The 14248-nt window shown below is 32.6% G+C and overlaps 1 protein-coding gene across 2 annotated transcripts in view; it reads right to left on the bottom strand.

The window, feature by feature from the left end:
• Nucleotides 1-14248, bottom strand: part of LOC132116886 (WD repeat-containing protein 7) — a 119162-nt gene that overhangs the window by 82549 nt on the left and 22365 nt on the right. For both annotated transcript variants that reach the window (XM_059525753.1, XM_059525752.1), the window contains exons 12-14: nt 11452-11672; nt 8106-8301; nt 5085-5299 (exon numbers count right to left, since the gene is read on the bottom strand). In XM_059525753.1, coding sequence (XP_059381736.1) covers nt 5085-5299; nt 8106-8301; nt 11452-11672 — 632 coding nt within the window. The remainder of the gene's footprint in view (nt 1-5084; nt 5300-8105; nt 8302-11451; nt 11673-14248) is intronic.

The following is a 14248-nucleotide window of genomic DNA, read 5'->3' on the forward strand; positions in this document are numbered from 1 at the left end:
CTCTCTCTCTCCCTCTCTCTCTCTCTCCAACTCTCCCACTCTCTCTCTCTCTCTCTCTCTCTCTCTCTCTCTCTCCAACTCTCCCACTCTCTCTCTCTCTCTCTCTCTCTCTCTCTCCAACTCTCCCACTCTCTCTCTCTCTCTCTCTCTCTCTCTCTGTGTCTCTCTCGCTCAGACAGCGTTTCCAAGGCCAGAAGCACACGAGCGCATCATTAAGAGGAACAGAACCGCTGGGCTATTTTAAACACATAAGACTAGCATCATTACTGGACACCTGACACCAGAACCCTTCCACACGGCTCCAGACTCTCACTGCAGAGCTCATAACATTAATAACATCATATAGATGCACACCAAATAGAGCCGTTTGCCTCTTAAACATGAATCTGGATTATCATCAGTTTATGTTACTGCTCACATCATCTTAATATTTTCATGCATTATAGTTGCATGTCGTCAGATTAGAGCTGGTCGATAATATACATTTGGCATCAATATAATCATTCGTGCAATACAGTACATATTGCTTTACGTGACTCTACAGTATGCTTGCGGATAGAGTAGATTGTAATATATTTCCAACTTAACACCATGAATCACAATGAATATGAAAAAGTGAAAAAATGTGCCACCATAGGCTGAAACAGTACAATGTGATTTACCAGCCAAACACAAACAAACACTGATGTTGTTATTATTATTTATCACTCCTACACCTCAAACATTAAAAGTCCTGTGCTCGATTCAGGATTGCATGAACAGATAACACGCAATGCATGTCACTTTGGATGAAAGCATCTGCCAAAAGCATGGACGTAATTGTAGTTTCAGCCAAATGATCAAAGATGAATCTGATAGCATGCATGGCATTATATCATTTAGTATTTTATAATCTGCATACAGCACAGTTGTCAAGCCTCTGAGAGCAGAGCTGGGATGGAGACACACTGCCCTCTAGAGGACACCAGAGCTGCTGCACAGAGACAGAAGCCTTTCTTTCCATCCCAGTATTAAACACAGCCGGACTGTGTGTTATTCCTGCTCTCATGTGTCCGTATGAGCAGATATCCAGAGCGTGAGTACTGTATTACAGACAGAGGGAAGTATTAACAGATTAGACAAAAAGAGTGAATAAAGAAGTGAATAAAGGATGGGATTGTTCTCATTACTGTCATGTTAAGAAGACTGCATGACTACAACTGCACACAATACAGTTTCATAATAACAGGCTGCCGTTCCAAACCTTCATTTATTCAACAAAAAAGAAGAAGAAGAGATGACCCATTGTGTACTGACGGGAAGATTTTCATTAATATTCTTAAGAGTTTTGCTTGGGTGGAAAAAATACATTATGTTCATCAAAATAATACCAAATATCCTTGCACCTAAATATAACGAATGATATTAAAATTATTTTTTTTTAATCTTCTTTACACTCACACATACACACATTAAAAACAAAAGTAAATATTAACAGAAAATAGAATATAAAACATTTTAAACTTATTTTTAGTTAGTTGTCAATGCAAAACTTTTAATTTAGTGTGGTTTATAAAAAAACAAAATAGACGTAAAAATGACTAAAACCTTAAAAATAAAATAATGTAAATAAATAATGAATTATATAATAAAAATATAATTAATATTAAAAATATAAAAATACTATATATATATATATATATATAATATAAAAACTACTGTAATATAACGTACATAATTTTATACATTTATATTTATTCATTCATTCACTGTTATATAGAGAAAGATACAGAGAGAGGAAGAAATACATTTCTCTCAAAATATCCCTCTCAGATTTTGAAGACAGGTTTGGAGGCACATTTAACCGTCAATAACAACTGAGAATCCATTTACAGACACAATATGTGTGTACAAATAAAGAAAACACACACAAACACACACACACACACACACACACCAAAAGAACAGCTAATGGTCTGAGATTAAAAACACTCAAAACTGCAATCATTAATAGTTGGTTTATATTATCTTAGGTACTGCCCTTCTTTGTATTGTATTATTATCTATTTTGTTAAATTGTTTTCTGTTTTACACGTATTTTTTATTTATTTATTATTTTTTTTGTATTATGATGCTGTGTCTACCTGCCTAGGGACTACAGATGAAAATTAGCTCTCTAGCTAACTCTGGCGCATTTACATTTTGAGTGTAAAACAAAAAAATGTTAATTAATGTGCATTGTCCCTTTTAAATAAACAATGAACAGCAAATATAAATGAGTCAAACTCAAACACACGGAGCAGAGGACGATTCAAATCACACAAAATCACCATCAGAATGATTCAAACTCCCACGAGACGTCCGTCCACATTCAACCAAACCAGAACAAAACCACGATCTGACACAAACACTGGGCGGCGCTGAATGAGTGTGCAGAGCAAGAGAAGCATTCTTACAAGAAAAATACAAATATAACATCAAAACCTTAAACCTTAAAAAACTAAATAAATAAATACATTAAATATTTGGAAATTATATTTTTTTTAAACAGTGCCGTCAAATGATTAATCGTGATTAATTTATATATATTATGTATATATAAATACACACAAATGCATGTATATATTTCAGAAAAAAAATATATTGAATATATTTATAATATGAATCATATAAATATAGACATGTAAATACATATTTTTTAAATATATACATGTATGCATTTGTATGTACAAAATAAATATACAAAGTACACAAACATAAATTATGTAAACAAAAACTTTTATTTTGGATGCGATTACACATGATATAAATATAAAATATAATATATTTAAATATATAATTAAATAGATATAAAATAGAAATATCATAAAAAATATTTTAAAAAATTAGAAAACTAAAACTAATTAAAATGACAAAAGTACATAACAAAGCTACTAAACTAGGGATGCACCGAATATTCGGCCACCGAAAATTTTCGGCCGAAAATGGCCAAAAAGTGCATTTTCGGTTTTCGGCCGAAACACTTTTATTACCGAAACAACACGGCCGAAATGTTATGATGACGCAAACAGAAACCGCGACCTGCACGTGCACCTGCATAGCGCAGACCACGAGCTCCCCGCGTCATTCACTTCACACCAGTGGGTCTTAATAGAGAACATTCTCTCTATTCTTATTCCTTTATTCGCAGCACTAAAGCGTCTCCTAACAAAGAGATTGAGACGGACCACGAAGTGAAAACAAAGAAAAGTACAGTCTTATAGAGTCTGTTAGCACACGTCTCACTGAGATCTTTTCGGATCCTCCGCACTTCATCGCGAATGTGCTTGATCCGCGTTATAAAGACCATTACTTGGACGCGGAAATAAGGCAGCGCGCACGAGAAATGATCCAGGCCGTGCTGGATGCGGAGAACCCGCGTGGAGACGGAGAAGCGCCAAGCGCCAAGCGCAGGAGACTGAGATCAGAGCGCAAAAAAAAAAAGACTCGTCTCTGCATATATAATACACACACATATACATATACATGCATAATATCAGATTGTAGCCATATTTCTGCTAGATTTTTTGCTAGATTTCTGCTTTAATTTGATAAAAATGTTTATTTATGCCCTGGCCCTATTTAAATACACTCTCTCAAATATTTCTCAAATGTCAGGCAGATGACAAGCTCAACTGCTCAACAGCTAGATGGTTATCTGTCTGAAGTCCCCATCCCCAGAAGTGATAACAGTCTTGCCTACTGGAGAAGTAATGCACTTTCTAGTACTACAGAGAAAAATTTCAAATGCTCTTCACCTAAATGCACTTTTTATGAGAGAACAGTTAATTTTAAAACCTTTCTGCAGGCCAGTAGGTCTGTACATTATTATTTAATATACAGATGAGTGGGATTAAATTTTAGTTTGAATTTTATTTTATACTGTGCATTGTTGCAATGTGCTTAATAAATATTTGCATAATTTGTAATTATGCATTTTTATGTTTTTTTATAATTTATGTAATTGTAATTATCTTTGAAACTTTAATATTAATTTATGCAATTGCAATGTTTTAATTTTAGTAAAGTTAGTACACGGTCATAGCAATAAATGCAATGGTACTAATAATTGGGATAATTTCTTTCGGTGTTTCGGTTTCGGTTTTCGGCCTTGGTTTTCTCTTTTTCGGTTTTCGGTTTCGGCCAAGAATTTTCATTTCGGTGCATCCCTATACTAAACCTTAAATTAAATCAAAGTGAATTGAAATTAAAAGTCAATTCAAAATGTTACTAAATAGTATATAAACAATACTCCAATAACATTATTTTAATAATATATCAAAATAATAATATCGAAATAAACAAAAATTAAATGTGAAACATACTAAAAGTACCCCAACTTAAATAATATAATATAAATATACATGGAAGTATAAAATGCCAATTCGAAGTATTACTAAATACTATTAATATAAATACTAAAACAAGAATATTTAAATAATATATAAACAATACCAAAATAAACAAAAAAAAAAAACTAAATGAGTTTAAGTACCAAAATTAGTCAAACTAAATCTGAAATCCATATATAATTAAAAGTTTCATCATTAAAATCCTGCCTGACCAAGTGAATTTCATCACAACATTGTGAAACAATGTACACAAATTTTTTTCAGATGTGCTGAATATTACATTTACATGTTTATTACATAATCCATGTTTTTAAATATTAACGTAAAACATTAATTTACTTTTGCAATTCTCTCATGTGTCCCTGGAGCACAAAAGCAGTCTTGAGTCTCTGGGGTATGTTTGTAGCAATAGCCAAAAATACATTGTATGAGTTAAAATTATAATTGTTTTAATTTAATGCCAAAAATCATTAGGATATTAAGTAAAGATCGTGTTCCATGAAGACATTTAGTAAATTTCCTACCGTAAATATATCAAAATATAATTTTTGATTAGTAATATGCATTGCTAAGAATTCATTTGGACAACTTTAAACGTGATTTTCTCAATATTTAGATTTTTTTGCTCCATCAGATTCCAGATTTTCAAATAGTTGCATCTCAGACAAATATTGTCCGATCCTAACAATTCTGTTGGTTCTTGAGGCATCTCACCTTGTCGGCGTTGTCGGCCGCGAGCAGGTTGGTGGCGAGCGTCTGCAGCTTGTGTTGGGCCATGTTCTTGAGCGCAGCCAGACTGCGGCGGGTCATGGCCTGCTTCAGGTTCACCGCGGGGTGATTGAGGGAGTCCATAGCTGCGGGAACAACCTCATCACACGCGTTCAGTATCTCCACCGCCGTTATTCCCATCACACAGCGGTCCAGCGCTCCTGAAACACACACACACACACATTTTGTTTATTTGAAAGGACTAAAAAAACTAAAACTGAAATGAAAATTAATTGTAAAAAAAATTGACATTTTTAAAAAACAAAAAGAGCAAAATGAATGAAACGTTAACTAAAATTACATACAAAATACAATTAAATAAGTTTAAGCACAAAAGTTACTAAAACTTCAATTGAAAATATATATATATATTTAATTAAGAGCTAAATAGAAACAAAAAACATAAAATTCCATGCAAAATTAATGTATAAATAAAAATATATAAAAAATAAATAATTTTAAGTATTGAAATGATCAAATTGAAATCTGAAATAATATAATTGAAGCTATAAATAATACAAATAAAATAAATTAAGAACAAATTACTAAAATGATAACTGAAAAAATTATAAAAAGCTTAATATTAAATCAATTTAACCGACAATTTAAAACTGAATTTTTTTTTAAATGAAAACATAAAAAATATTGTAAAACAAAATAAGTTCAAGCACTAGAATTCCAAAAACTAAAACTGAAATGAATATAATTAAAAGCTAAATAGAAATAAAAAAAACTAATAAAAATGACAGACACATAAAATTACACTAAAAAACACTTACTAAATTTTCAATGAGTTTTTAAGACATTTATAAAAATGTTGTTTAAGTACTAGAATGATAAGACTAAATCTGAAATAATATAATTAAAAGCTATAAATAACATAAACAAAACTAAAATGAATTTTAAGTACTAAAATAACTGAAAAATAATTAAAAGCTAAATAGAAATATATAAAAAAATTTAACTGACAAAATCACGACAAAATTACTACAACTTAAAAAAATAAAGTAAAACAAAATAATTAGGCACTAGAATTCCAAAAACTAAAATTTTAATAAATATAATTAAAAGCTAAATAACATTTAAAAAAAATATATATATATATAAAGGGATTACAGGTGCTGGTCCTATAATTAGAATATCATCAAAAAGTGGATTTATTTCACTAATTCCATTCAAAAAGTGAAACTTGTATATTATATTCATTCATTACACACAGATTGATATATTTCAAATGTTTATTTCATTTAATTGTGATGTTTATAACTGACAACTAAGGAAAATCCCAAATTCAGGATCTCAGAAAATTAGAGTATTACTTAAGACCAACACAAAGAAAGGATTTTTAGAAATCTTGGCCAATTGAAAAGTATGAACATGAAAAGCATGAGCATGTACAGCACTCAGTTGGGGCTCCTTTTGCCTGAATTACTGCAGCAATGCGGTGTGGCATGGAGTCGATCAGTCTGTGGCACTGCACAGGTGTTATGAGAGCCCAGGTTGCTCTGATAGTGGCCTTCAGCTCTTCTGCATTGTTGGGTCTGGCATATCACATCTTCCTCTTCACAATACCCCATAGATTTTCTATGGGGTTAAGGTCAGGCGAGTTTGCTGACCAATTAAGAACAGGGATACCATGTACCTTAAACCAGGTACTGGTAGCTTTGGCTCTGTGTGCAGGTGCCAAGTCCTGTTGGGAAATTAAATCTGCTTCTCCATAAATTTGGTCAGCAGCAGGAAGCATGAAGTGCTTTAAAACTTCCTGGTATACGGCTGTGTTGACCTTTGACCTCAGAAAACACAGTGGAACAACACCAGCAGATGACATGGCACCCCAAACCATCACTGACTGTGGAAACTTTACCCTGGACCTCAAGCAACGTGGATTGTGTGCCTCTCCTCTCTTCCTCTCTTCCTCCAGACCCTGATATCCAAGGCAAATGCAAAATGTACTTTCATCAGAGAACATAACTGTGGACCACTCAGCAGCAGTCCAGTCCTTTTTGAAGCGAGACGCTTCTGACGCTGTCTGATGTTCAAGAGTGGCTTGACACAAGGAATGCGACAGCTGAAACCCATGTCTTGCATACGTCTGTGTGTAGTGGTTCTTGAAGCACTGACTCCAGCTGCAGTCCACTCTTTGTGAATCTCCCCCACATTTTTGAAAGGGTTTTGTTTCACAATCCTCTCCAGGGTGCAGTTATCCCTATTGCTTGTACACTTTTTTTCTACCACATCTTTTCCTTCCCTTCGCCTCTCTATTAATGTGCTTGGACACAGAGCTCTGTGAACAGCCAGCCTCTTTTGCAATGACCTTTTGTGTCTTGCCCTCCTTGTGCAAGGTGTCGATGGTCGTCTTTTGGACAACTGTCAAGTCAGCAGTCTTCCCCATGATTGTGTAGCCTACAGAACTAGACTGAGAGACCATTTAAAGGCTTTACAGGTGTTTTGAGTTAATTAGCTGATTAGAGTGTGGCACCAGGTGTCTTCAATATTAAACCTTTTCACAATATTCTAATTTTCTGAGATACCGAATTTGGGATTTTCCTTAGTTCTGTGTGTAAGTAATGAATATAATATACAAGTTTCACTTTTTGAATGGAATTAGTGAAATCAACTTTTTGATGATATTCTCATTATATGATTAGCACCTGTATATAAAAATAAAACCGAATTCTAATTATTAATCTAAACTACATTAGTGCTCTATAATATCCAATAGCAACCAATGTAAAATAAATTGACAAATCTCTAATCAAGGATAAATGAATAACTCTTGTTGTGACATCAGTGCTGAACCGCTTCACATTACAAAACACTTGATTTCATATCAAGAAGACGTTATAAATCTGATCTGAAACATAGCCAATATATTTACACATTACCTGAATTCAATATTAATGAACCAAGATGCACCATTGCTAGGCAACCGTTAACATGACCTCTGACCCCCGGGCCCAGGCTCACCTGTGTCCATCTGCCAGACGTAGACGGAGCCGTCGGAGCAGCCCACCACCAGGTAATCATCACACGGCCTCCACTTGATGACCTGGATGGGGAAGAGATGTCTGGACGCCAGCATGATGCACTTCCTCTCCCTCAGACTGAGCAGACCGACGGAGTGATCGCTGGCCACCGAACACACACAGTGCTGCACGCGCGTCTGAAACACACACACACACACACCGGCATAACTGCACACTCACAGCACTAGCCCTAAACACATGGACAAGCAGACCAGGGAAGGCAGGGCTTAGCAATGCAGGTGCTGCTTCTGATTGGTCAAGAATTTTCATGGAAGTGTATTCATTTAGCCGATGTTTTTTATCCAGATAGATTCACAAATGAAGAACCAGGGTTACAAAATAAAATTAAATTATACAAATATATACTGATATATATATATAAAACGACAAAAAAAAACACACCATTACTAAAATTTTAACTAAATTTAAAATGGAAATAGTAAATTATAATTTAAATACAATAATAGTATTATTTAGATGATACTAAAATAACACTAAGAAACATTATAAGATATTTTTCAAAGAGCAAAATATATTAACAATACACAATGGCAGGTTATATATACATAAACACATACATAACTAGATTAGTAAATATGCAAGTAGAAGTAAAAACAATAATAATGGGAGTAATTAATATTTAAAGCATTTTAAACTTTTTACTCTGTACTATTTATTCTATTCCTATTAAAGTTTATTTCAAAGTTAGTAATGTCACATGTCAGCTAATTTATGATGACTTTCATTATTAGTCATTTTTTAATATAATTAGTGTAAAACACGATGACATCTACCCAAGAAAAGGCGGGGCTTAGCAATACAAATGTTGTCTCTGATTGGTCAATCATTTTTCAAGGATTATTTATTCATTTAGCTGCCGTTTCTATCCAAAGTGATTTTCAAAATGAAGAAAATTACAAGCAATTTTTATTTTATTTTACAAATATTCAGAATAATCAGGTTTAAATAAAATTAAATAAAAATAAATAAATAAAATCAACGAGATTATTAAACAAGCTAGAGCAGAGATGAAATGCACAAAACAGGAGAAAACACACCAGCTGATTTATGGGTCATGATTTTCATTTGTACGAAAACATTTGATAAAATTAGCATAAAATATAATGACAACTGATATGAAACTGTGGGATGTGAGAATGGGCGGGGCCTAGCAGCTCAAACGCTGTCTGTAATTGGTCAAGAATGAAGATTCTAATTAATATTAAGTTAACATTTTAAACGATTTACTCTGCACTCAAAAAAATAGGATTTAGAATTTTCACTCAAATTGTTAGTTAATTCCACTGATAATGAAATTACAAGCAAGATACTGAATTAAACATTTTTCTTGTATATATTTAAAAAAAATTTTTTTTTTACTTTTACATAAAAAAAAAAAAAAAAAAAAAAAGTTTTCTATTCAAAGTCTAATAAAGTTTATTTCAGGTCCATTGCGTTTATTAAAGGGTCAAAATGCACGACTTTCATTCGTGGTAAAAACAGTCTCTCCAATCGATCCTGTCTCGCTTTATTCACACCGAAAAAAAAACCCGGCGAATCATTAAATGCCAACAACATCGAAAAAACACCTCAGAGAAGTCAAAAGCTGCCAACAATGAAAGTAGAAATGATATCAGTGCGAATCAAATTAAACTGGACGTAAGGTCACTCAGGGTCTGCCTTACAATACAAATCCTGCAGCAAAGGTCAAGCAGGACTTAAGCTTTTCCATGACAACAGCGCGGCCGGTTCTTCTGACATTTAGTGCAGAAAGTCTGTCTAATTGGTCACCGAGGTGAGACTCAGAGATCAGAAATTCTGCGGCCGTCGAGAGCCGGATGAACTTTTCAGTGTCTGGAGAGGAACCTTTAGGAGCAGTGAAGAAAGCCTGAACGCTGTCTGTGGTTTATGTTCGTGAGTAATAATGACTGAAGACTCGTAGAGCAACCTCACAGAGGCACAATGACTAATCTGGCTGACACTGGGAATAAATAAACAAATCAATACATAATGTTTGAAATAAACATTATCTGAAATTATCTTTTTAACTTATTTTAATTCAGATAGTTGCAAAGGTAACATTTAGCATTCTTCGTTTAGTTTAACTTAAAGTTCTAAAATAACTACAACTGAATTAAAAATGGATAAAAACTATATACATTTAAAAAAAAAGATAAAAGATAAAGTAATAAAAATTACATAAAGATATTTAATTTCTTTTCTACATATTAGAAATTAATTTCTAAAAAAAAACTTTTACAAAAAAATAAGAAAACATACAAATAAAATCTATTATAATATAATATAAAAATAAAAATGAAAATTATTTAAAACTATAATAAGACAACAAAATTACTAAAACTGAAATTAAAATGAAAATTGACAATCATATAGATAATTATAAAAAATAGATATATCATATATAAATACAAGATTCATTATACAAATTTAAAATGATAATACAAATTAACTAGATCTAAAATGAAAATCTTTATCACATTTTGCATAATTTTTTTTAAAGCAAACAAAAGGTGCTTTACTGCATTTGCTCATGTAGGATTTATGATTATTAATAGCAAAACATTAAATTATGCCCGATTCCAAAAAGCTGCTAATTATTTTTTTTGTATTATGGATACTTATAATACGGCTGATAATTAATATTACGACTGATATAATGTTTTTATTTGCTTGGTTAATGAAAAATAAAGCACTAAAATAACATGAATATTTTATATAAATATATAAAACAGTTTTTATTAATTATTGTTATAAATAATAATAATGATACAAATAATAACATTAATAATAATTACTATCATAACCATCATCATCTTAATAAATTAAACCCTACCACCGATCTTAAATATTTATTTAATGAAATAGATTTTTTTTTTGCTTCGTCTTTTTATTGTTTATATATATAAACCTTGCTATGTGTACTGCATTAAGCTAACTGAGACTTATTACTATCATCATTATCATAATTTTTTGGATAAAAGCGTCTGCTAAATGACTAAATGTAAATGTAAATACTGAATATATCAGTTCTTAAACACTAATGTTCAAAGCAATGTTTCAGGGCTGACATAACTATAGCTCCAGGTCTCCTAACAGTTACAGGGCATTATACACACTACACATCACGCCAGCATCAACTAAAAGAGCTGTGATAGAGTCCACATACACACTTGACCAATCAGAGGGAGTATCTGGAGCAAGAAGCCCCGCCCACTGAGTGCTGACAGCTATTATACAGTCTTTAAGTGTGTGTTGAGGAAGCTTACGCTGCAGTTCTCCGGAGGCACGATCAGTTGTGTGATTTCTCCTCCGTGAATGCAGAAGATGTGCTTCATCTCTCCGGTGAAGATGTCCCAGATGATGACGGAGAAGTCGACGCCGCCGGACACCAGCGAGCGCTGATCGTAACGCGGAGAGACCTGGTGAGGGTACAGCAGACACGTCACCTTGTGCCTGTGACCTCTGAGAGTACGGTGGGGAGGCCAGCCTACACACACACACACACACACACACACACACACACACACACTGATCAGGGTTTCATTTGACATAACACTCAGAAATGTGCTGGTTATTGTCCTGGGAAATAAAAAAACATCATCCAGTCGAAAACACTGCTGCAGAATACTGTTATAATAATAATAATAATATACATTTAAAAAAAAAATGTATTTAAAAATATGCATTTATACATACAATCATATTAATCATATATAATAATTCAACAATAATAATTATGTATTTTTTATTATTATTTCATATATGCATAATAAATAATAATATAAAATTAGCAATATTAAAAGAAATAATAGTGTGCATAATACTGAGAGAGCACTGTAAAACAAAAATAAAAAATACTGGTTATTATTATTGTGTTGCTGTATAATCGTCTAAAAACTGTTGCAGATAATACTGTTATTATTAATAATAATAATAAAACATATACATATATAAAAAATGTAAACATTAATACATTATATATATATAAAATATAAATAAAAATATAATAATTATTATTATTATAATAATATTAATAGCAAAAATAGTGTGCTAAATCCTGAGAGCAATACAAAACAAAATATAAAAAATTTGATTGTTATGTTGTAATATAATCCTCTGGAAAACACTATTGCAGGTAATACTGTTGTTATTGTTATTAGTAATTATAATAGTAATTAAAGCTGCAAGCAGCATTTACCGGGGTTCAAGCATTTAAGGCCTCTGAGGTAGTCACAGTCAGACACATGCACTGAAATTAAATGATTAAACTAGTTTTTCAGAGTTTAGATGTCATTTTCAGGTTTCACTGTAATCATAATGTGGCAAACATTTAAAAACTGATATATATGTATAAACAAAATGGAAAACTTTAACTCAATGAGATTTAAAATTTTGTAACTGTGTTTTTTGATTGTTTAGGCATGAATTAATGAATCCTTTCAACAGTACTGTTTAACTTAGCTGAATGAGCCCATTATTGGTCTTCCGCTGCCATCTAGTGGTTATAAATTGCATTTACTCAAACAACAATGTGTTTTTAAACATAACTGTTATAGTGTTATTTTTTTTTTGCCAAATCTCTCTTAAATTTTGCATGCTTGTTTAGAATGAAATTATGCATTATTTTACAGTTTTGATAATTTGTGGGCTTTCTTGTTTGTATTAATAGGCCTTTGTGTACACTATGCAAATAACATATTATAAAATTACTGGTTTATAGTTGTCCAAATCCAATTGTTCAACATGTTTTTGATAATTATTGACCTTCAGAGTCTAGAGAATTGTACTTCAGTGGTGTTATTGATTTTCAGCTTAAACCCTATCACTAGTTTGCCAAAGTAACTTTTTAAAATAATCTTGAATATTTAATTAACAGCTTTATTGACAACATTGGTCCCAGAGGCAAAGTTGTTCAGAATGAGGAGATCTATCATATGATATGAAGATCTAGTGTTTTTGAGTGAATATATGAGCATTTTCAAACAATTTGAGGGCATTTACCATATAAATCTTGTGTTTTGAGACCTTTTCTACTGTTATAGCGCCACCTATGGTCCGATCTTCATGAAACTTTGCATGCTTGTTAAGAGTCACCTGTTACATGATTTCACCAAGTTTCATAAAGTTTTGAGTTTTCGTTTAGGTTTTATAGGCTTTGGGGTGTGTTTGGCCACACCCCTTTTCTAAATTACCCCTTTAAAGCCAACCAAAGTACAAAATTCAACATTTTTTTGATAATTATTGATCTAGAGAGTCCACAGAATATTACTGCAGTGGTTTGGTTCCAATCGGACAAAAAACCTAGGACTAGTTCGCAAAAGTAGCTTTTTAACATATTTGTGAATAACAATTGAACGATTTGATTGACAGCAATGGTTCTTGAGGCAAAGTTGTGCATTATGAGGAGATCTATCAAATGATATGCATATTGTGTTGATATGTGAAACACCACGTGATTACAGAGCCATAAAACTCGTTAGCGCCAACTAGTGGCCGATTTCTTTCAAAATTCTTACAGACCTTAAGGTTCATGAGTCGAACGTACCCAGCGAGTTTCGTTCCGATCAACATCTGTTAACCCTTTCAAATAGGTGCCTAAAATTTTTTGGCCAATGGCGGCCATGTTTTTTGAGATATGCAAATGTCCTCATAGGTACTTGTGCCCCTTCAGACCAAGACACTGCATACCAATTTTCAAGTCGATCAAGCCAACAGTTGCCTAGTTATAGCTGTTTATGTGTTTTTTTCTTTTTATAGCGCCCCCAAGTGGCAGAGGTCTGCAATTTTTTTTATTTGACCAAAGTTTTAGCTCATAAAAATGTTCAGCAAGTTTGGTTATGATATCTCATTTCATTCATGAGTTATAGCCTGTTGCGTAAAATTGGTCCTCGACTTTCGAACATTTTGGCATCCCATTACAACAGTGAGTCGAAATTTCTACTTTTTTTTTGATAATTATTGATATTCACTGGCCAGAGAACATTTCTGCAGTGGTTTGGTTCAGATTGGGCGAAAAACCTAGGACTAGTTCGCAAAAGTAGGTTTTGGACATACGTCAAATTT

This window comes from Carassius carassius, chromosome 36, assembly GCF_963082965.1.
Source record: "Carassius carassius chromosome 36, fCarCar2.1, whole genome shotgun sequence".
In the NCBI taxonomy this organism is placed as follows: domain Eukaryota; kingdom Metazoa; phylum Chordata; class Actinopteri; order Cypriniformes; family Cyprinidae; genus Carassius; species Carassius carassius.